At 39.3% G+C, this 23,378-nt stretch overlaps 1 protein-coding gene across 9 annotated transcripts in view; it reads left to right on the plus strand.

Annotated features, from left to right (window-relative positions):
- The window catches only part of EPHA6 (EPH receptor A6), a 471,056-nt gene that overhangs the window by 104,844 nt on the left and 342,834 nt on the right, over positions 1-23,378 (plus strand). For 7 of the 9 annotated variants that reach the window (XM_062624018.1, XM_062624010.1, XM_062624012.1 and 4 more), the window contains one exon: positions 13,557-14,220. In XM_062624018.1, the coding sequence (XP_062480002.1) occupies positions 13,557-14,220 (664 nt within the window). The remainder of the gene's footprint in view (positions 1-13,556; positions 14,221-23,378) is intronic. The other 2 variants (XM_062624016.1, XM_062624017.1) reach the window with 1 other exon arrangement.

A 23,378-nucleotide genomic window follows, 5' to 3' on the forward strand; every position in this document is an offset into this window, starting at 1 on the left:
ATATGAGGAGACTTGGATCCTGTGGTTTCTTCCTTTCTTAGAGGCTCCTGTTTTTCTCTCCAGAATAATTAGGGTTGTAGGGAGATGGTGTAATTCCAGGTCTCATCCCAAACACAGAAAATCAGAGTCAGGAAGCTTTGAAGTTTGCGTGGTCATGTCTGTAAGAAGGGAGAAATGTTGCTTTTGATTTCTTTTGTGTTCTGTCCCTATGAGCGAATTGCAGAACTTGGCTTTCCAATTTGGTCACAGAATCCCAAGGGTTGGAAGGGACCTCAAAAGATCATCTAGTCCAATCATCTAGTCATAGGTAGTAAGTAGACTTTTAGGGAACTGAGGGTGCTGTGCTTCTCCACAGTTCTTATTCTTCAGTAACAAAAAGTAGACAACGGTGTATGAATGTCGGAGAGGTGCTAAATGGTTATATGGTCAATCACTTTATAATAGGTAAAAAATTAACATTAAGTTGTCTTTTCCTCCCATTCCCTAGACTTTAAGTTCTTGTATAACCTCTTAATTCTCCAGGAAGGAATTTCTCTTTGTAAGTCTCGAAGGTGAATTGTACTGCTTTCTTCCGTCATGTCCTATGAGTACTTGAACATCCATGTTCTAGGAAACTGAAAGGTCTATTTAAAGCTAAATTCAAATAACAGAAAAAAAAACCCTACAAAATAGTTGTCTCATAGCAAAAATTTAGCTTAGTCTACAGAAAATAAGTTAAAGATTTTTAGTAATATTGTATAAAGATTTTCTCCTTTTGGTGTGTGTTCTTTAAATGACACTAACTGTTATGAAAGCTTTTTCAGTGTTTTTAATTAGACCAGATAGTCATTTTAAGTAATACATGAGGTCCTTCACTAACGTAGAAGTTCTAGATAAAAATCTAAATCTTTCTAGTGTTCTTCATGAAAAAAAATAACAGCTAAGACATATGCCAAAAAATCTGTTCCTTCTTTTTTGGTGCTCAGAAATTACATACATGAATGGGTTTTACTTTCATGATAAAAGGACATCCTGCTGCTAGGCAGTATATCAAGTCGAACATCTCGACAATTGTGTTCAACTGTAACATAATAAAATACATTTTCTTAGGCAGAAGTTGGTTGTGACAACTGAAAGAGAAAGTTTTTGAAGAAAACCATGCAAAGCATAGTCTTTGTTTCACTAAATGATGACAGAACCTGGTGTCTGACTTGATACATAGTTGACATTCCAGGACCACCAAGAGCTGCAGTGATTTTTCATTAGCTTGTGGCTGCTCAACATATTTGCAAACTAAGTTATCTACAGTGGGGTTCAGATACAGTTTCAGTGAGGTGTAAAAGACGTGGTGTTTGCGTTTTTTGTTCTTAAAATAATGAAGTCAGTTGCTACCCTTGCTATTGCAGAATCTGGGAAATGTAAGGATAGTAAGAATTCCAAAATGTAGGAAATTAAGCTAAAAATTATCAACATATGTTTAAGTATCTCCTAGAGTTAAAAGGGAATGAAAATATGTGAAGTTTAAATATTTTTGCTCTAAATTATGTGCTTTCAAAATGACAGTTGTGGCTCAAGCTTTTTATCCTGTGTTGAATATGGAGATGCTTTTCAACTCAAGCGCTTGGGATGTCATTGAATTGCCTAAGCATTCTAGTGGTTTGTAGGAAGCTTTTAAGAATTTGGTATTGCTACATGGTTTACCTTGACTTGCTGTTTTCATCCTTATAAATTCCTTTGTGAATATTGCCAGAGAGACACGTGACACAGCCATGTGGTCTTCGCTCACGAAAGGGTCCTGAAATACCTGGTAGGATAAATTGCAAGGTGGTCTCATGTTGTGTACTCGTCAACACTAACACTGGACAGCTGGAAATACTTAAACTCAAGTTTTAATTTTATTTTGGCATGTAACATAACTGAAACAAATACCAGTTGAAGATTGGAACATTTAATGTTATTTCAGCTAGAAACGGATCATTTCTCACAGAATCTGTGATTCTCTGAGAAGCTTCAAAATCTCTGCAGCAAAGAATAAGAGTACAGCAAAGATGCCTTCATTAGGCATCATATTCAGTAGAGGCAAATTATTTGATGTGGTGGGACATTCCTACCTTTTATTTCTATTCCTATGTTCAACCCATCCCTTTAAAGGGATAAAAGATGGAGACATAAACATCCTTTATCTGTCACTGAGAAATGATTTTGTGGAAACTGCAGCTGTCTTGATCAGGATGTATTCCTAAGACAGACTGCTGACATGGTGACTGAGGCTGCATGTTAGAAACAAGGTTCTTTTGGAAAGCCAAAGTTTGGTTTTGTATCTTAAGGGAGGGACTGTGTGTTCTTCTAAGAAAATAGTGAACTGAAAATAGAACAAGTAAATAGATAAATCTCTCCACAACTCACTGTAGGTTTTATCCTTCAGAAATATGAACCAGAGACCTATGGAAAAATATGCTTATGGAAGGTCTTCACATCTCATTATAGGAAATTATTCATTAAAGTAAATACTTTCTAGCTGTTTTCTAATTCGGGTGGACCAAATGAGGTTGCAAACTTGTGTAAGAAGACACAAATACACAGACAAGAACCAACTGGTGCTTAATAGGCACCCATGTTATTCAAAGGTGTGCATATAACATGAAGAATAGAGAGGATCCACTTTACATAGAGTTCACAGATAAAGCTGAATGAAATCTTATTTTGTCTACCAAAATAAACTAATAGGAAATTTTCTGCTTTACTCTCGTTAGCTTTGCCAGAAATTGATGTAGCAAGTAGTTTTGTTTTTTGCCTGATTGAAAATACGAGTAATGGAAGGTTGAGAGGTTGAAAGAGCATGTGAGTTATTTATAATCGTAGTTCATGTCTTGTCTTATTCAGATATATCTGAAGAATGCAGCACTATGCATGCAGAAAAGAGGTTATGTCTGAGAGGTTGCTCCGATGGTACTGTACTCAGCTATAGTGAGTGGAGTGTTTTCAATACCAGCTTATATACACTATAGGATAACTTAAGAATTCGATGCTTCCTCCATTTGTGTGCTTAAAAATGGGATGAAGGAAGGAGCAGTGGGGAAGGGTATCAGGTTGTTTTCTTCCAGTACACTTTAACAAGTACTATTGAGCCTGGGCTCCCCCATGAGACAGTGCTACTTCACAAGCTCTCAGTAAATAAGCAATTACGTGGGAAGCATGAGCAAACTGATTTGCTGGAAAACACTGGTGATTGTTTTCTTTTCCCTTTCTGTTTTCTTCTGGTTTTTCTTTGGAGTTTGCAGACTTTCTGCATAAGCTTGATACACGTAGCATTTTTAATCTTTTTTAATATATATATATTTTAAGTATTACAGACTTCTGATTTTTACATATTTATTTCTCTATGTATTTTGGACACTTTGTTAAAGATGTTTTCAACATGTAATGGAAGGTACTCTGCGGAATTTGGTGCACTGCTCTGATTTAACCTTGAAAATGAGTGAAGTTGTAATGCATATAGCTATAATAGATAAATAAACCAAGGAACTTGTATGCAAATAAACTGAGCTGCTATTTTACATTATTCAGCTTGCTCCACTTCCGATAAGTGGTTCTTCTGTTCATCTCTCAGGTTTTCTTTCCAGGACTTCTGGGGTCAGTTAAATGGCAGGATATGAGGCCATTGCTTTTGGCTTTCACATCAATGAATGTATCAACATGATCCCTTGCAAGCCAATAAATACGGGGTTTTACCTTTACTTACTCCATCATTCTGAAATCTGTTTTACCCCATTTGATACTTTGTTCAGCTTGGAAATAAAATGAAGTTGTGAATCATGTTTTTGGCGTGTAGTGGAAGCACTTGTTAGGGTGATAGTGAAAGGCAGGAAGGAATCTGAAGTATGCAAGTCTTCAGTTGTTCATCAGCAGTTTGGTAGCAGGTATTTCGGCTAGGTGTGCGCTGCAGAAATGGGCTTCATTTTGCCTGGTAGCATATTGCTTAGAGATGAATCAAGAGTAGTTTTCAAGGAGGCCATCAGTAATGTGCTTAAAGGAATACCGTTGTACTGCAGTAAAATTTTGAAGTGGCATTGCCTCAATTCATGTGGGTTTCTGTAGTGTAAGATAAAGGCATCCACACTGAAACAGCAAGCTCCTTATCACTATATCTTGTAGGCATGCTGGTAAAAATCAGTGATCTGTCACTTAACCTTCCTCTCATTATCTTTAGTCTTGCTTCTTTAGTTTTATGTCTTAGTCTGAATTAATGAGTTAGTGTTTGTAAAGCACTCCAGAAATGAAAAGCTTTATATAGCTGCTTTGTATAGTTATTATTTTTAATTGTTTCCATTTGGTATAGTTTCAATTAAAAGCACTAATCGACTAGTACTAATTCAATGAGAATTTTACCCTTCCCCTTTTTAAACACTTAGGATGTTAAGAAAGAATCGGGGAGAAACAGGAAGACGGAATAGGTAGATGTTCTTCTGGGTTTTACTTCATCCATATTAACCTCATTGACTGCTTGCTAATTGCAAGCTTGCTAAATGCCAATGCTCACATCAGAATGGACTCCGAGATCCGCTACTTTTAGTGGGGAAACTGCAGCTTGAAGAGCTATTTATACAGCTGCTGCTGGTACTGAAATGCCTTTTCTCTCAGCAGTTTGGTCTAGAAATGACAATGGGAAACTTAATCATAGCCAGCTTCTGCATGCATGTAGCCAGGACTGCTGTTTTGCTGTGTTTCTGTGCTATTTCCTTAAAGCTCTGCTTTTTGGAGTGGTAAAGGCAAAAGATCTTTCTGCTGCTGAAGGTGAATTTCAGATATCCGAACTGAAGATTCGAAGCCTGGAAAGTAAAGGGAACAAGTAAAAGAGAACAAGTAAAAAGGGAACAAGTAAAAGAGGATAAATATTTGTAACCTTGAGCATTTACATCAGATTTGTGACGTAATGTGCAATTTTGAAGGGGTTAACTGGTAAAAGCAATCAGTCATTTGACTCGTAATACTGCGTGCATTAAATCATAAACAAGGTCAGCTCTCAAACTGGGGGCTGAGAGTATCTTCTACCAAGTATTTCTCCCTGCCCTGACATTGTTCTGGCTTCTCAGCAGGCCAAAGTTGCAGGGTTGAGGTGCATGGGAAGCAGCAGGAGAGAAGTCTCCAATACCACCTGTATGACATGAGGCTTGTTGGGTCAGAGTCAGTACAGGACTGCCATGGCTGCACAGAGCTGGTCACAAACAGCTGAGTATGATTAATAGGTGACCTCTAAATTCATAGAAATTTCTGAACTAGAAATGTGGAGCTTGCCAAAGGGTTTTTTAATCCGTTAAGATACTTTTGGTCTATGTTTTACTGTGTTTCTAAATATCTCTGCCCACACAAACATTTACTGTAACATTATCTCTCTGCTATTTTGGAGATCCAGCAAGTTCCTCCAGGCCAGATAGTTGATGCAGCAATCTGTGGTGCAGCATTACCAAAGTACCCAGCACAGTGGCTTCAATGAGTAGTAGTGTAATGTTCCTGCTCCAGTTACTCTGATCATGCTATGTGATGGTAAGGGCGGAGGGCACAAGTTCCAGAGGTGGTGTGCAGGCAGATTTTGAAGGGCACGCAGCAGGGTTGAGTGCTAAGAGCCTGAGTATCTTGAAAAGCATAGACTTTCTGCTCTCATGTTCCATTCAATTCTGAATACACTGGAAGTGTTGCATTACATAGGGATAAGATGCCCCTGGGAAGGTGGTCAGCGGCACTTTTCACCAATGAGTTGTGGCATCTCTCCACACCTGCTGGGGTTTTACTAGTATGTCTCATTTAAAAAGTAAATTGCCTTCTGGAATGCTGTCCTTGCAGATCCTTGATGCAAGTCATTAAGTCTCTTATAGTCCATAACGCTTTCAGGGAAACAGTAGTCTTGTTCCAGAGTTCTGAGGAGAATGGCACTTCATATGTTACTGGTTGGCTTCAATTATGTATCTGTTTATTATAAACAGACTTCATGTGTGTGAATTCTTTTATTCATTTTTCTTTATATATTCCTTTTCTGAGCATACTTTGTGTTCTCAAGATCTAGAATGAAAAAAAAAAAGCTGTATTATTATTTCTGGCTTCTGTTTTGTACTTTTTCTGCCATATCCAGACAGCAGAAACATTCCATAAATAACTTTTTTTGTTAGTGCATTGTGATACTGCTGTCTAGATTATGGTCAGTTGAATGGATTGAGTACCCTCAGTAGTTTGAGCCCTACACAAGATTGTCTTTTGAAATGTAAACCTGTTTCTTGGCATCTTGATCTTTCCCACTATATGCAAAAAGGTCCATGTATAGGACCTGCAACTCCTTTTTCCTCTGGAACAGCCACAGTGTGCCTACAAAGCTTGAGCAGGGCTGTCCTATTTTGCCTTCTGATCCCAAGGTCCTATTCTGGTTAATCCCCAAGTGAGTCAGTCGTTTCATATAGCTGAAGTTTGTCTTGCTTGGATTCCAAGGCTCATCCCCCAAATCTCACCAGATCCTGCCTAGTCTTGCTGGCCTGAAGAAAACATTCATATGAACTAGAACAGTTTCTAGAACAGAGTAATGTCGGATCTTCTGGAGCAGCTCATCCTTGTTGGTGTCTGGTGTTCAGGGCTTCATGCAAGTAGCAGAAAAGGGAGCTGCTGTTTCGGAGTTTGAATTTTGAGTCCATTAACAGCTTTCTGAATCATCCTGGCCACTTCATCCACAGAGCAGCTGTTCCACAGCTAAGACCTATTAACACTTGCTTTTGGCAAACACGGAATAATCTGCCACTTCCTTTCCCATATTCCCTTGTTTGTATTTCCTGAGTTATCCTTTATTTACTTAAAAAAAAATCTGATTTTTTCCTTCCCTTTTAATTGCATTTACGTTTACAGGTTTGATGAGGGGTTTGCCATTGAATGTATTAGTCCGTGCTACATGCTGCTGTATGCTGCTGCCTATGTAGAAAACATGTTTTTCTCTAAGCCTCTGTGATTGCAGTTGCACAGAGCCAATCTAGTGCATGTTATATATTTTTATGCATTCTTTAAACAACTTTGAATCAGCTTGATTTAAATGTAAGACCATAACTAGTTTAATTGCTGTTTTATTTTTCTATCTATGTCAACTTCTACTTGATAGGAAATACATGAATAACTGTGGAGTTTGTCTGCTTTTCTTGTTTCTCTTCCCCCCCCCCCCCCCAAATAGGCACTTTTCATAAGTTGAGTATTATCTTTTTTCTTATTGGGCTTTTTTTCTTATTGGGCTTATTTGGGTCTGAGCATCTCTTTTCATATACAGAATTGTAGATCTCAAAGGTGAAGGCAAAGAAAAATGAGTTGGAGTAATGAGTAATGGGGGAAAAATAATAGCTCAATACCTTTAATTTACAGTAATTCTGTGGTTCTTTTTAATATTCTTGAATCTTGCTGTTTTCAGTGTCACGTTTTAAATGCCAGCTGTGTTGTAAAATGTTCACTTTCTAAGCACGTTGAAGTTTTTTTCCTGTGATTCTGTAATGTACTATAGCTGGTTTTGCTTAACTGTCACTACAGCAGCTAGATGTTTAAATCTGCATTGGCAGATGGCAGCCGGCAGCTGTGCATGCCAAGTGCAGGTCCTTCTCTATTGTTTCTTAGCTTAGACCTCTCTGATCTCATTTCTATAGAGATCATCTCACTGGAGATAGCATAAGGGAATTTGAAAAACTTTTAAAACTCTATTTTCATCATTCAGCTTGTTTCCATGGAAATGGGATCTAAAAGATTGTCAGTAGCGAACTGTTGAAAGTGAGAATTCACTGGTAGATTTCATTAGATGACTCCCAGCTGAGCACTGCAGATATCGATGACCAAAGTGAGTAATAAACCATTTATAAAAATGACAAAATAGAACGAATTAAAATATTAGGGAAAAAAAAACCTCTGCCTTCTTTTTATCCTCATTGGATGTCATAAATATGGAAATGGTTGCTTAACTCTTCTTGTACGTGAGCTACGTGAGTGCACTTATAACATTCTCCAGACTTTTTTATATAACAAGCGTAGTCCATCCTTTCTAATTGTTAGGGACCTGACCTGCTCCAAGTGGACATCTGTGGGCAGTGAGGGATGTATGTCAGAAAGTCGCATCACTGCAGTTCAGGTTCACTGATTTTTTTCAAATGCCTGACTCCTTTTTTTTTCTTGTGTAAGAAGTGGAGAGCTGCATTTCCAGAGTTACCTAGCTCACTGAGACCAAGGGAGTAAACCAGGTCCCTGTAGCATGAACCTTACCTATTTTGTTTCTTGATATAAAAAAAGAAATGTTTCTTCTTTTGCCAGGGAGGTAAAAAGACTTATTACCATTGAGGACTTGCCTTTACAGATGTGTTTTCTTTGGAGGTAGTCAAATACAGAATAGCTGAAGTCAACAGATTTTGTTCACCTGTTTCCTATCCCATGTTCTTCTCAGGAACAACTTTTTCCTTCAGCTCTCTGTGTGGAAATCCAGTACTTATCCATATGTGTATTTCGCTCAACAACTAAAGATTTATATAGGGTATTTAACCAGGGGTCCCATTGTGTACTTAATATACAGATGTTTTGCAGGCTAAGTCTGCCACAAGCTTTTCTGATTCAGGAGTGAGCTAAGGTACACTAGTTAGGTATGTTAAGTGCAGAACCCTTCTTTTTTAGGGAATTATCCTTTGGGTAAAAGGATGAGAAAGGGAAGTGAACTTTCTAGCTTAGGATACATAAGCAGCAAAATTTGTAGAGGCAAATGGTCTCTTCTGTTTCTTCAGCCACTGAGTAACCAGTGTCCCTCCATTTGCCTTAAAAGAAATGAAATATCAATAAAAAGAGTCTTGATCTGTGCTAAATGATAAAACCTCCATCCTAGAATATCCAAGTGCTGCTTGGTTTAGTGCCTGAATAACTGTTATCTAAAATTAAGAACCCACTATTAATTCATCAATCAGTTTGACAACTTGTGGGAAAAGCATCTTTTACTACATGTGAAGTTGTCGAGATACCAGCTCATTATGAAACAGACATTTTCAACTCCTTGATATAACTAACCCTATTAATTGGAAAAGCTTCTTAAAGTGTGGCATACAAATAATATATTGTAATGAATTCTTCAAGCACAAATAGGGGCTTCTGCTAAACAGTGGGAATCTGCTTGGGTTTGCTTCTGTGCAAATGGCACAGTGGAGATTGCCAGTGTGGGAACAGAGAGGCTCGGGTAACATGGTGGAGAAGAGCCTGCAGCGCAGGGCTTCACATGGGAACAGATGCACTATTCCTGGCGCTGGTGCAGTGTCAAATCTGGTGCAGTCAGAGTGACTGCTCTCTCCTGCCCATAGACAGCACCTGCAAGTGGAAGTCACAGGAGAGCTGTAGGGCTGATATGGGAGCATGCTTCTTTTAGGGTGCTGCCAGAGAGGGCTGGGAGATGACAAGAGTGAGTCCTTCCTCTTCTACATTCCCCCTCTAAATCCAGTGTTTGTGTATGGTTAGTACTAGGCAAATCATGCCTAGTACATAATTCAGCACAATCTAACCTCAAAGAGGCTGGCCATGGTTTAAAGGTAAGTCAAGATTCAGAATTTGTTGAAAAAACTGATGTCTTCAGGGAAGTTACGGCTGCTTCCATCAGACTGAAACTGGTCCACTCTGTTTACTTCTCTGAAGCATGGTGTCACTAAGACATTGCCTTAACATGCAGTAATGTGTTTTGATAAAACATGTAAAACACAATCTCTCTTTTTGTAATGCTCATACGGCCTTTGGCAATACAACTAAATGAATTGTAGTAAATAGCTCTTGCCAATTTTGTGTACCTGTAGTGTTTGGTTTAAAAATAAGAATAACAAAGTGGGGAACACTGAAAACAGATTTTAGTGTTATATATAACTAGTACAAGACAAATTAGGTAATTTGTTCTTTATAGTGTTCTCTGTATAGCTGTTTAATATTAGTGAAGTTCTAAGCTGAAACAGGTTGTAAAGTAGCTTGTAGAGTCATGAAAACATGAGATTTTATCTAACTGAAATCTCAGAATGGTTTGTAGCCTGATCTCATGCTTCATACTTGAATATAACAGGTAATCTAAAAATCTTCTCTCTACCAGTCTTCAAATTGCATGTTCTTCTGTGTGACATTTACTCCTCCTTTATGCCACATGTGAAAGTAAAATGTAACCCCTTATCCATGCTGCTGTTGATTACAATATTAAAATAGAATTTTGAAGTCCTTTCTCCAAACATGTATTTGATGTTTTTTCTTTGTAACTCCAGGTGTAAGGATTAGCTTTGAGCTCCAGATGTAAGGATTAGCTTTGTGCTGCTGCTGCTTCCATTGTTATCAGTGGTTGTCTTTGTTTGAAAGCATTGCAGCACATTGGAACACCAAGAGGCTTGCTTTGAAGGAAGTCTCAGCTTCTAGCTTTTGTGCATGTCAGGTATTCTGGGGGGAGCTACCACATTCTTGTGCCAGCATCATCAAGAAGATGAGGTGCTTCTGTTAATCTGTTTGCAAAGTGAGGAATAGTTGTGCACAACTGAAATGCTTACACATACTTTTATTTAATTAGGGGCTATAACATGAAATACACGCAAAAGAAAACGAGTGTGTATTTGATAATTTGGTTGGAGTTTTTGTTGTCTGTGCAGAATTTAACTGTTGCATCATATTTCCTGGCTGGTTTTATCAGAGGGAAAAAGCAATGCTTACGCAAAATTAAAAGCAGATTGCATTTCATCCAAGAAGAATGTGTCCTTGTCAGAGACTGTCGCAGATTGAGTTCTGGTAGACTTTTCACTAAATCATATTGTCATTTGGGGGAGGTGGAACTCGCCTCATTTGCACTCGGTATCCAGCGCATTAGGAGCACATGCTAATAAATTCGCAGCTGCTTTTATAAGCATACTTTATACAGCATGTCTTAGTGTGATGGCTACATTGAAATGGTACATGTTAACCTCTTTTGAAACTATTTTATGTGTATGATAATTAGGTTGCTACTTGTGTTAAGTAATTTTGCAAATGCCTTCTGAATGTTTTTCTTGCCCAGTGCATGAATTCTTTATAAATTGGGACTTGTCAGTAGGCTATCTGGGAGCTCAGTGGAAAGGCACAGGCATGGAATAGAATCACAGAATAGTTAGGGTTGGAAAGTACCTTAAGGTCATCTGGTTCTAACCCCCCTGCCATGGGCAGGGACACCTCACACTAAACCATGTCACCCAAGGCTCTGTCCAACCTGGCCTTGAACACCACCAGGAATGGAGCATTTACAGCTTCCCTGGGCAACCCATTCCGGTGCCTCGCCACCCTTACAGTAAAGAACTTCCTCCTTATATCCAATTTAAACTTCCCCTGTTTAAGTTTTAACCCATTACTCCTTGTCCTATCACTACAGTCCCTAATGAAGAGGCCCTCCCCAGCATCCTTACATGAAGCATGCAAAATCTCCTTTCAGTGAACCGCTGTCCATGTTTGATCAGTCCATCTTGGTTTATTCTTCAAACAAGTTAGTGAAGTGCTGAGCCTTTACTTTCCTACAAAACTGATAGCTTTATGTTATTAACTGTGTGGGTAGCAGCTAACTTCAGGGATTTCATTCTGAGGTTCAAATCAAGATATTGGTTCAAATTGAGAGTGCCATGGTAAGGGGAGGATATGTTGGATATAACTCCCCCCCCCCCCCCCGTAATAGTTTTAAAAGGCAGTGATATGTTGAGGCTTTTTTGCTTCAAGCTGCTTTACTCTGGTTCGGAAGACTGCTCTGTATTTTAAAAACTATATTGTCATCCCACCTGCTACTCTGTTATCCTGGGTTTGGTGTGGTGGACTTTTTGGTTGGTTGATTTTGGTTTGGTTTTGTGGGTTTGGTTTATTTTTGGTTGGCTTGTGTTGGTGTTTTTTTGAGAGCTTTCTGGAGCACATGGCACATCCTCCTTTTAATGTAGCTTGACACAAATGCAGAAAACCTTTTGCGCTTCTCTTTCTGTTGGTTGGGGGTTTTGTTTGTGTGTATGTGTTTTTCTTTGGGTTTATGTAGGTGGTTTGTTGGCTTTGTTTCTCTCTCCATCTCTTCCCACCCACCCCCCCCCCCCCCCCCCCCGTCTCCATTGTGGCTATATTAGTATATAACGTGAAATTTGTGTAATAATGCTTAAACTTATAGTACATGTTTTGTATGTGGTGAAAATGGTGGTATGCCCTTGGCTCATGTAACACATGTAGTAGAGAAACTGGGGATCGGTGACTGAGAGACTTATCTGCTTTGTTTTTAAAGAGCCTCTTCTGATGCAGTTCTAAGGCTTGGAGCTGTGGATTTTAATTAGTTTTATTTAAAATACATTTTTGATCATTCAATCCTTCAGGGCTGTGGAATTTTGACTCAATTCAAGCTGTTGGGGGTTCATGCTTGCCAAAAGGGAAGAGGCCTAGCCATCTAGAGCATAAAAGTCCCCTTTTCCTTTCCGTAAAGCCAAGTTCTACTTGGGGTGTTATAATGCTTACTGCAGGGTAGGATTTAATTATAATTCAAACGAATTTGGGGAGAATGGCATGAGAAGCCTCGTGCTATTTAGTCCATGATCAGTTTTGACCAAATCTGAATGCTGAAGCAGCAGCTCTGCCCTTTCTGAATACGTTCAGAGGTGAGAAGCCCTTGACTACATAAGAACCTCTTAAAAGTCAGCAGACTGCCAAGTATTTGCCATTTTCTGGCTATCATATAAGAAGTATGTTTTGTAATTCCTAGGATAAGACCTTCAGATGATGATAATGTTCCTGCTGTGATAGGAAGAATCCCTATTTTTTTGGCGCACTTCCCAGGTGCATGCTGCAGTGACCAGGAATCCCAGTCCTTCAGTTGCATCTGGCAGCACTTTGAATTCCTTTTTCCATGTGAATTCCAGAGATGATTTAAAATCACAAATTTCCTTCACATCTGAACTGTAAGAAAGAGAATTTATAAAGGCATCAACCATGATATGGTAGCTGTGCCTGATTTTTTTTTTTCCTTTTTTTTTTTTTCTTTTTAGTGTAATGCAGACATTATGGAGGCAGAAATGTAGCATCTCTGTATATACAGTTAAATGCTTCTGAGCAGTTGTGTAAAGCAGGACAACCTACACCAAACACCTCAGACCCACCAAATCAGAGTGGCTATATCCCAGCTGTCAATTGCTGCAGGTGCCTGAGCTGTGGGAATTGCCTGGGGGACACTCAGAGCCAGCCCACCAGCATACCAAACAGGACTGTTCCAGCAAATTCTTTCTGCACAGATGATCGAATGACATGCCCAGGAATGTTCTCAGGTTTACTGAATTTGTTACTAGAAACCTGGCCAGTATTGCCCTCATCTTTGAGCTGTTTGGAAATACTGTTTTTCTTAATAGAAATTTGTCACAGTTTCTGACTTAAAACTTGTTCCAGTCTGTGGTTGGTATCTGCTTTTAACTACTGTCTTTCCACTAAAACAATTAGTCCCTAGGTTCATGTATATGGAGCGTGTGTGTATATGTGGGTTCTGTGTATATGCATAATACATATTTTTCTTGGTTTTAAAACATTTTTCTTCTTTTCAGTGGGATGCCATAACTGAAATGGATGAACACAATCGTCCCATTCATACTTACCAGGTATGTAATGTGATGGAACCAAACCAGAACAACTGGCTTCAAACAAACTGGATCTCCCGTGACGCTGCACAGAAAATTTACGTGGAAATGAAATTTACCCTGAGGGACTGTAACAGTATTCCATGGGTACTGGGAACCTGCAAGGAAACTTTCAATCTGTACTACATGGAGTCAGATGAGTCTCATGGAGTAAAATTCAAACCAAACCAATACACTAAAATTGATACTATTGCAGCTGATGAGAGCTTTACCCAGATGGACTTGGGTGACCGCATTCTTAAACTCAACACAGAAGTTCGTGAGGTTGGGCCAATAAACAAGAAAGGATTTTATCTTGCTTTTCAGGACATCGGAGCATGCATTGCTTTGGTCTCAGTCCGTGTTTATTACAAAAAGTGCCCTTTCACAGTCCGAAATTTGGCTATGTTTCCTGATACCATTCCAAGGGTTGATTCTTCCTCTTTGGTGGAAGTACGGGGCTCCTGTGTCAAGAGCGCTGAGGAACGTGATACTCCAAAATTGTATTGCGGAGCAGACGGGGATTGGCTTGTGCCTCTAGGCCGATGCATCTGCAGCGTAGGATATGAAGAAGTGGATGGCTCCTGCCATGGTAAGAAAACATTGCTTGCTTTTGTGATTGGTTTGTTAAGGTTTTCTGGTTGGTTGTTTTTGGTTTTGTGGGTTTTTTTATTCTTAAAGAAAGGAAAATAATGTTATGATGTTATATGCACGGTGAAGAGCTCGTGTAGTAGAAATATGGCATCATATTTTCAAGGAATGCCTCTGTGGAGAAATAAGCAAGGTTATTTGAAAGCAATATACTGTGGATTTCTAAGAAAAGAGTTACTCAGGATGACTTTCATGTTGTCTAACTATAGATGCGCATATCTGTATATCGGATAGTCACCTTGGCTCCTGTACTACTGGGAGATAAGCGCATGCTTTGGAGGAAGATTTCTCTCCCGTATTTTAGATATCTGTCACAGGATGAGATGAGCAGCGACTGACAAAAAAGTTCTTCTTTTCCCTCTGTATGCCTAAACAGAGAATCTAGTCACAGTACCATAGGATTGTTTAGGTTGGATAAGACCGTTAAAATCATAGTCCAACCATCAGTGTAGCACTGCCAAGTCCATCACCAAACCGTGTGCCTAAGTAACACAACTGCACATCTTTTAAATACCTCCAGGGACAGAGGTTCAGCTGCTTCCCTGGGCTGCCCATTCCAATGCTTAACAGCCCTTTTGGTGGAAAAAAAAATTCCTAATATCCAATCTGAACCTCCCATGGGACAATCTGAGGCCATTTTCTCTTTGTCCTATTGCTTGTTCCCTGGGAGAAGACGTCAACACCCCTCCTTCTTTCAGAGAGCAATAAGAAAGATGGAAAGCGATAAGATCTCCCCTAACTACAAAGGGAAACATGTTTTCTTTCCTTATCAGCCCCTCACTTTCATAGGTAGGAGAGTAAACACATGCAGGAGCAAAAACGTATGTCTTCTGTGCAATCCAAGTGCTGTTGTGCCTCTACCACTTTTGAAAGTGTGATTGCATTTGTCAGACTTTGTGATAACTGGATTTCATGCGCAAATGGAAAAATTCAGATTACTTTTGTGCAGTTTAGAACATGAATACATTGCTAAAACTGTGAATGTTGTGTATACTTGGGTAAAGCCCAGGACTCTGAGCTTTTATAGGTTCAATTTAATAGTACTATCCATGGAGAATGTGTACATTGAGACTTGTTTTCCACCTGCCAGGACTGCTGGATAGGTGACACCCATAAAAAGCATGTATCTTTTCACACCACACAGTTTCTTAGGAGTTAGTTGTTTTGTTAGCTAAATTGCTGCTAAAGGATAAGTGCACTTTGTATGTTATCTTTTACTGTACATAATAGTTTCACAGTGACTTGAGAATAAGGTGCTTTTCCTGTAGCAGTGGTTGTGGAGAAAGCCTCAATAACCATGGAGGTTCAACATTCGCTTTGTAGCAAGAAGGAAGGGAAAGAGTCCATGTTCATTCATCTCACAAGTGTCATTGTTGTTGCCCAAATATTTTGCTCTACAGCTCCTAAGATTTGATGGTACTAGGCAAGCTGCATGGCAACCTTAGGTAATATAGAGCATTAAAAGCACACTACGTGTTGTAATCAAAAAATGGAATTCAGTTTATCTGATCTTGCTGGCATTGATTATCAAAGTGTACTCATTGCAAAGATAGAATTTTGATGTTTTCATTACTGGAAGCAAGTATAATTTTCTACATAAGGTCAAAAGATGTCTCTCTTAATGGATAAGGATTTTCTTCGAGACATTAACACTCAGTGAATTTCAGTCCATTACATGAGTCATACTACATCAGCATCAGCAATATAACCAGCAAAGTCCACAAGAAAACCTGTCAGGAAACTTCTCTGCTATGCATTGATTCCACTTGTTTCTTCAATTGGCAGTCCAGTTTGCTGCTGAACGGGTACCTCCCAAGTGAAATGGAATACCCAAAGCCATTAGTGTTTCCATATTCTTATCTATTTGACCCAAAAGAAACAAATTGGTGGTTTAAAAAATCATAATCTACTAGAACTTCCATATATGTTTTGAAATAATTTTCGTAGGTGTCTGAAGTTGTCCATTTATTCATCTTCAGTGTATTGGAATGTTAATACTACTTTTAGTGTCATGTTTTTCAAAGTAGATTTGTCTTGCATTCCATCATGAGCATCATGCTTAAGACAAGCCCAAATGTATGAGATACTTCCGGAAGTGAAGAGCAGCAGTTTAATTTCACTAGTGCCTGTTCTCCATGTCTTGTGATTAAAGCATGAATTGGGAGGGTTACTGTCAGGGTGGCCGTGTTTCTGTTGGTGCTAAAGCTGCTGGTGGAGATGTATGCTTGGGCAGGTGGGAATGCACTTTACAATGTGGCTGCTTTGAGCATTGTGAACTGAAGAGAGTTCACTACCTATGTGTGTCTTTCAGAGAACAGAAATGCCCTATTTTGAGACTTTGCTTCTTGCCTGAGACACGAATCAGAAATTAGGAGTTTAAAAGATTTGTCACTTGTCAGTACATCCTGAACTATTTCATACCCATTAAATTGTAAGATACCTGAACATTGCTGACTTTCTAAAGTAAAAACTGGAAAATTTAGCTTGGTTTGGAGAGATGGATTGGGGGAAGGAGAAGCTGCTACATCTTAGTCTGGTAAGAAGCCCTGAGATGCATTTAAACAGTCTTCATGTCCTCTAGGTCCCTTACCCAAATCCAAAACCAAAGCCTTTTTGTCCCTTCTATTCCACTGCTGGAACTACAAATCTGAGTCTTGGACGTATTTGATGCCATTCCGTCAGTGCTTCTTGTAGACGTACTCTGTGACATATTCAGAACTGATAACTGTTTCTTTCTTCCGTGTTAAAATAACTTTCAAAAATAATAATTTGTATTTTAAAATCTGTTCTGGCAAGCAAGTGGTTGGTGGGCAATACTTGCTAATACTTGAACATTTTTTCTCGTTTGCAAATGGTGTCAAACGTGAAGTTATCCACCAGCACATATCTCAGTTGAGGAAGAGTAAGCTCTTCATGGCAAGTATGGCTTATCTGTCACAGAATTTAAGAAGTAAATTTTTGTTTGATATTTGTGGAGTTACACAGTCTCTATTCACTAAGCACTAAACGGCGTAAGGAATTATATTCAGCCTTTGTTGTTGCTAACAGTTTCACAAAGGAGAAACACTGGGAATCAAAAAGGTTTTGATCAGTTTTAGCACTGCTGTTAAAACCATAGTGAAGCAAGTAAAGCAGATTTTGGCAGTTGAAAATAACCTAACTGGCAATGCCTCAGTTACTTCGATCTGTGCGGTTTATGCATATCTCTGTCTGTGAATTTATCAATATTCCCTATCCGTTGTATTTGCTTTTAAAAAGATCATTTCTGAGTGAAAGAGTCTGAGAAGAATTCACAACTGGATTAAAATATCTATAGTTACTAAATGCACACCCCAGTGTGTCGAGAACAGTTCATTTACTGTAGGTAACAGTGTGTAGGTTACTGTTAAGTAATGTACAAGATCTGTAGGTAACTTGTTCAAAGTGTCTGAATATACTCAACCACATCTAACTGGTAGCACACTGCCAAAAATGAGACTTGATCTGAACTCGAGTACTGTTCACGTTAGAGAAAAAAGTATGTGCTTACAGTAGATTAACATTTAAATGCCTGTCTGTTGTGGGGGGCTGTTGCAGATGCTGCTGGTAGCAGTTTTATGTTCATGCATACTGGTTTTAATTCCTAAATTGCAGGTCATGTGCCAAACTATTTCATGCTGTAGCTCACTTTTTGCCTACTTGCAAATAGAGAATGCTCTTGTCCTTAAGGCTCGCAAGTAGTGTGAATTAAAATGATACTGTTGCCTAGATGAAGTAGGAGTAAAATTATGTGTGGTGGACCACGTGAAATGGATGTGATATAACTTACTATCAGAAAGATCGATTTTTACTGAGTTTGACTAGTCTGAAGAGATACAACTTTGCTGTATTAAAAGACTTTGCCTTTTTCTCAACATTTTTGGGTTGGTTTGATAGCTTTTCTATTTCTTGACAATTACATTTGTGCTCTTTCTAACACAGTGGGTGGGTACCAGGCTGGTTTCCACAAAGCTTGTAAAGATATGTATGGTTTTGGTTTGATTTGTTTTGTTTTGTTTGTGTGCATTTGGCTGCTTTTTAGGAGCATTTTGATATCTTCTTTTCAGTGTCTTAAAGCTGAGGATATTTCTCAAGTTTGTTGCTGATCTTTTTGTTTGTTTGTGGCTTTCTTACTGCTGCAGAGTGTTAGGAATTAAGTAAGTATGTGAGGGCACCTGTCCTCAATGGCTGCCCGAGTTAGCCAGAACATTCTCAGTACCATATAAATTCATGTTGCAGCTCACACCCCCTACCCTGCGGCCAGGCCATTAACCTACAGCCATCTGCAGATCTGTTTAGTTGGAGAAATTGTAACACAAGAAATTTGATAAAGCAGCTGGAAAGGGGCAGTGCTTCAGAAGTGAGGATTTATGAGAAGGCAAGCAAAAGACCTTTTATTTGATTTTATGTAGCAAGGAAACCTCACTGATATTAAATGAGCGCAAGTTGTTGACACACTCCTGTACCATCATACTGACTTATCTTGCATTCTTCTGAGCAAATAAGAAACCTTGTGATAGCCACCATTAGCTGGTTTCCAGAATATTTCACTTGTAAAAGTTCAAATTAAAGCCTTGATTTTTCTAACTGCATTTGAATAAATTAAGCATCTATAGGAAATTTGCTGTTTGCAAACAGAATTAATCCTCAGAAATTACTGGTTTTCACTTTGATTCCGAAATGCGTATCGAAGTATAGTATTGGTGTGAAATCTACTTTGATGGTTGAACCTCTTGAGGCTTTAAGGGGCCAAGTGCAGGGTCCTGCATCTGGGGCAGGGCAACCCCTGGTACCAATACTGGCTGGGGATGAAGTGATAGAGAGTACCCCAGAGGAGAAGGACCTGGGGATATTGGTAGATGAAAGATTGGACATCAGCCCGCAATGAATGCTTGCAGCCTAGAAGGCCGATTACATATTGGGATGCATCCAAAGGAGCTTGGCCAGTAGGTCAAGGGAGGTTATTCTGCCCCCCCCTGCACTGGAGAGACCTCACCTGGAGGTACTCTGTCCAGCCCAAGGGTCCTCAGTACAGAGAAGATACGTACCTGTTGAGGATGGTCCAGAGTAGGGCCACAGAAAACATCAAGGGGAGAGAACACCCCTCCTATGGAGAATGGCTGAGAGAGTTGGAGTTGTTCAGCCTGGAGAAGACTCTGGGAGACCTTATTTTGGCCTTTCAGTACTTAAAAAGGGGTCTATAAGAAAGATAGGGAAAATTTTTTTAGCAGGGCCTGTTGCAATAGTTTGGGGGGGTAGTGGTCCTAAACTAAAAGAGAGGAGATTCGAGCTGGATGTGAGGAACAAATTCTTCACAATGAAGGTGGTAAAATACTGGCATAGGATGCTCAGTACTGGTGGTGGATGCCCCATCCCTGGAGACATTCAAGGCCAGGCTGGATGTGGTTCTGGGCAACCTGATCTAGTTGAAGATGCCCTGCTCATTGCAGGGGGGTTGGAGTATGTGACCTTTGAAGGTGCCTTCCAACCCAAAATATTCCATGATGATTTATGGTGGAACAAGGAAGCCAGTTCAGGTTAAATAGCAAGTTTCAAAACTGATAAACTGTCACTGTTTTCTGTTTGTACACATAGACGTGAAGTTTCAGAAGCAAAAGCATGCTGATGACTTGGATATGACTTGCCTCAGGTTTTGTGTTAGTGTGTCCTGCTGAATATTGATCCTTCCACCTATCCTTGATAAACAGTAGACAAAAATTGTCAGAGGACTGGAGTGATTGATTTTGTTGTTGTGTAGGACTGGGTAACCCAGCAGCATGATTTGACATTAGCAGCAGCCCATAGTAAATTACAATTATTTGTTCTTGCTGTGCTGAGACCCGTACACACCAGTGATGGTCACATGGAGAACTTGTAATACCACTAGAAACAAATTGGTTTATGAAATGCACATATAAATACAAATGTATTTGCGTGTCTATTCAGCTGTGTATAGAATGAGTTCACTGTAAAACTTTTGCTTGATGTATTACCATTTTTTAACCTGCTGTCCAGATTTCTTAGCTACTTTCACATCTTCCTCTACTCCACACCCCATACATTAGCCTTATGTGTGGCACATCTCCCCACTGTAGGGTTGGTAGTGGGGCTGTGTCCTAGGGTTGCAACGTGGGGGATAACAACAATTTAGGTCCATGGACTCTCATGCTGGAGGTGTGAAGGGATTGACATATAAAGCCCAGGAGATGGCAAGAGACTCGTGAGCTGTGCTTCATGTGTGAGGTGCCAGATGGGGAAACACGGATGAAGTCTGTAGGTCTCATTCAAAAACCTTTTGTAAATCTGTGTGCAGATGGATTTGCCTATGTATAAGATGCTATGTTCCAACAGTGACAGGGTAGTTACAACTGAATTCTTGACTTTTAATGAAATCTGGTATTAAAAAATTCAAAGATGTTTATTTGTCAGAAATGAACATGCATGCCACCATACAAGTTTCTCTTATATTGGTAGAAATGGGAATAATAGGCTGACAGGTTGGATGGTATAGTATGTCAAAATGTGAAGAAAGAAGGCACTCATCCTGCATATCGTCCCATGTTCCTCACGTTGATGGTATCTGGCCTCGAAGCACATGTTGCATCTTAGAGAGGCTAACAGAAATGGTGCCTCACCATTCTTGGGTAATACAATTTTTTTCTTGCTTGCCACTTGATTATTTTTCTTGTTCTGGGAGTCAGTAGCTAAAGCTTGAGCTCAAATATTTGGGATTAATTTAACTTGGAAAATGTTCATTGCTCTTTACACATGATCAAACTGAACTGTTTTCAACAATCAAATATATAGAATGTAGGCAGTCTTGCTTGAATGAAAAACTTGGCCTGCTTTATTTAATGAATGTAAAAATACAGCATTGGTTGCTTCTAGCTTGTTACAGTTGTAGGAGGCTTTCCTCCAGCTGGAAGTGTGATAGGGTTTTCTTATGGCTGAGTATATTCGCTTCAGCATGTAGGCTTTGTCAATATGCTGAACAAACATACATCTCCGAGTTCTGGAGAGGTCTTTTGTGACAAGCACATGGACGAGAGTACAGCTGTAATGGTTCACTTGTAAAGACCTAATAACACTTGTTGAATACAAAATCCCTTGAGTTAGGCATTGAATTTGTTGAAAGCTGCAGAAGAGAAGTACTTTGGGAGGAAGCTGGGATTTACAAACTTGACCACTAACCGGACAAAGGAGCGCCTTGTGATCAGCACAACTGTGTGAAAATTGTGTCTTAAGGATTTCCATAGCTGTGTGTTGCAACACAGTAACAGTTTTGGCTTATGTATTTGGTCTGTTTGGCTTTGTGGAAATTCAGTTTCTAGAATGCTTGTTCATCACTGACTTTTTGTGGTGGAGCCCTTAATAATGAAAAGAAATATAAGCTGAAAAATAATAGCAGTCAGTGGTGCTCAGTGAAAGTTTCCAAGCTTTTAACACTATAGTAGGCTGAGGATTTGTTTTAAATAATAAGACTATTTCTCTTAGTTCTTAAACCCCATAAGAATGTGTACGTTGATAATGGCCAGAAAAATCTGGGTAAGAGATTCTCAGAATGTAGGAATTAGATTTAGAAACAAATTATTTTTCTTGTGCTATTGCTGAGAAGCACTTAGCTTTTTAGTTGGAAATAATTGAAACATTTTAGAATATCATTATTATTTCAATGTAGATGATGTCCCTTTGAGAACTCATAAAATTATGCTCCAAAATCTGAAGATAATCACCAGTACTTCCTCCAAGGCAGGTTATTAATCAGTAACATATTCACAAATAAACTATAAAACCCCTTCTGTAATGGATCTGCTCCCGTAGAGGTTTCCCATCATTTTATTCAGTCAATTATTAAAGCATTTTTGCTGAGAAATGTAATTTCAACAGCAGTCAATAAAGAGTTTCCTTTTGCACAGTGTAGCCTAGAAATCATACGCAAAAGTGAAATATCAGTGTAAAGACATTTTTGACAGAAAGTTTGTCTTGAATACAAATTGCATGTATGAGTGTTTAAAAACTGGAACTGTATTTGCTTTTGGTAACTCTTAGTAAGAATGGAACTGAGATGAGATTTGCTTTAGCCAGTCTTTTTCTTCCTAGAACTTAAGGTTGAAAATAACATCAAAAGCAGTCGTTTTTCATAGCAAGATTTATGTAGCCTATAGAGTCATTTCATGTCATGGACTACCTTAGATTTCAAGTGCAGTGGTATTTAAAAGGCTCTCAGAAATCACCCCCACCAAAATGTGTGTCATCTTGGAGGTCTTAGTTGAGCAAGGCAGTTTCGGTTCTACTCACAGATTTAAATTCTTGCCAAATGAGAGGGGGAGAAGGGGAGAAGGAAACAAACCAAAACGAAACCAAACCTAAAGAACAAAACCCACAAGAAAACCTTGCGTGGCAAATGCAGTGCTATTAACTACAGGAGTTACAACTGACACCTTTCTATAAGGCCAAAGGGAGAGGAGGGAGAAGTCCCATTGAATCGAGATGCCAGTTAGAGACTTTTTCCTGTCTGCAGTAGTATAGGTTGGAGTTTGCACCATGATGCTTCTTGAGGTTTGAGAAGTTTGACTGTGATCACAACTCCTCCCTAAGAAAAACAACATCCCCAGCAGTATATCACCTTGCACTGCTGCTTTAATGCAACGTGTCCTGGAGCTGCTGCAGGGTCAGAGAGCGAGGGTTGCACATCGCTCCCTAACCTTTATTATGTGGGGAAAGCTTTATGGAGGTGCAAGTGATGGGCAGTTCTCTGCTGTGACTTAAGAGCACCGAGCCTGCAGCTTTCTAGAGAACTGATGAAGATGGATGCCTTTTGAGCTGCTGTTTGTAGTTGTCTTGGCAAGAAGAGCGGATCAGTAACTGAGACTTCAAAAGATCACTTGCTATATTACTTTGGGATGCCAAATTGTGAAAAGGAAACTGATTCTTTTGGGTCTATAGTGTCATAATACTTTAGTGTCTTCAGTGCTTCACAGTCTTTTGTAGGGAGCTGACGACCTGTCCTGGGAACTGTGCTGGGCAGGCAGCATCGAGTGCTTGCTTGCAGAACCATTTCACGTGGCATCTGGTGCTAGT

This window comes from Pezoporus occidentalis, unplaced genomic scaffold (genome assembly GCF_034315485.1).
Source record: "Pezoporus occidentalis ecotype Australia unplaced genomic scaffold, CSIRO_AGI_Poc_V1 ctg26, whole genome shotgun sequence".
Lineage (NCBI taxonomy): Eukaryota > Metazoa > Chordata > Aves > Psittaciformes > Psittacidae > Pezoporus > Pezoporus occidentalis.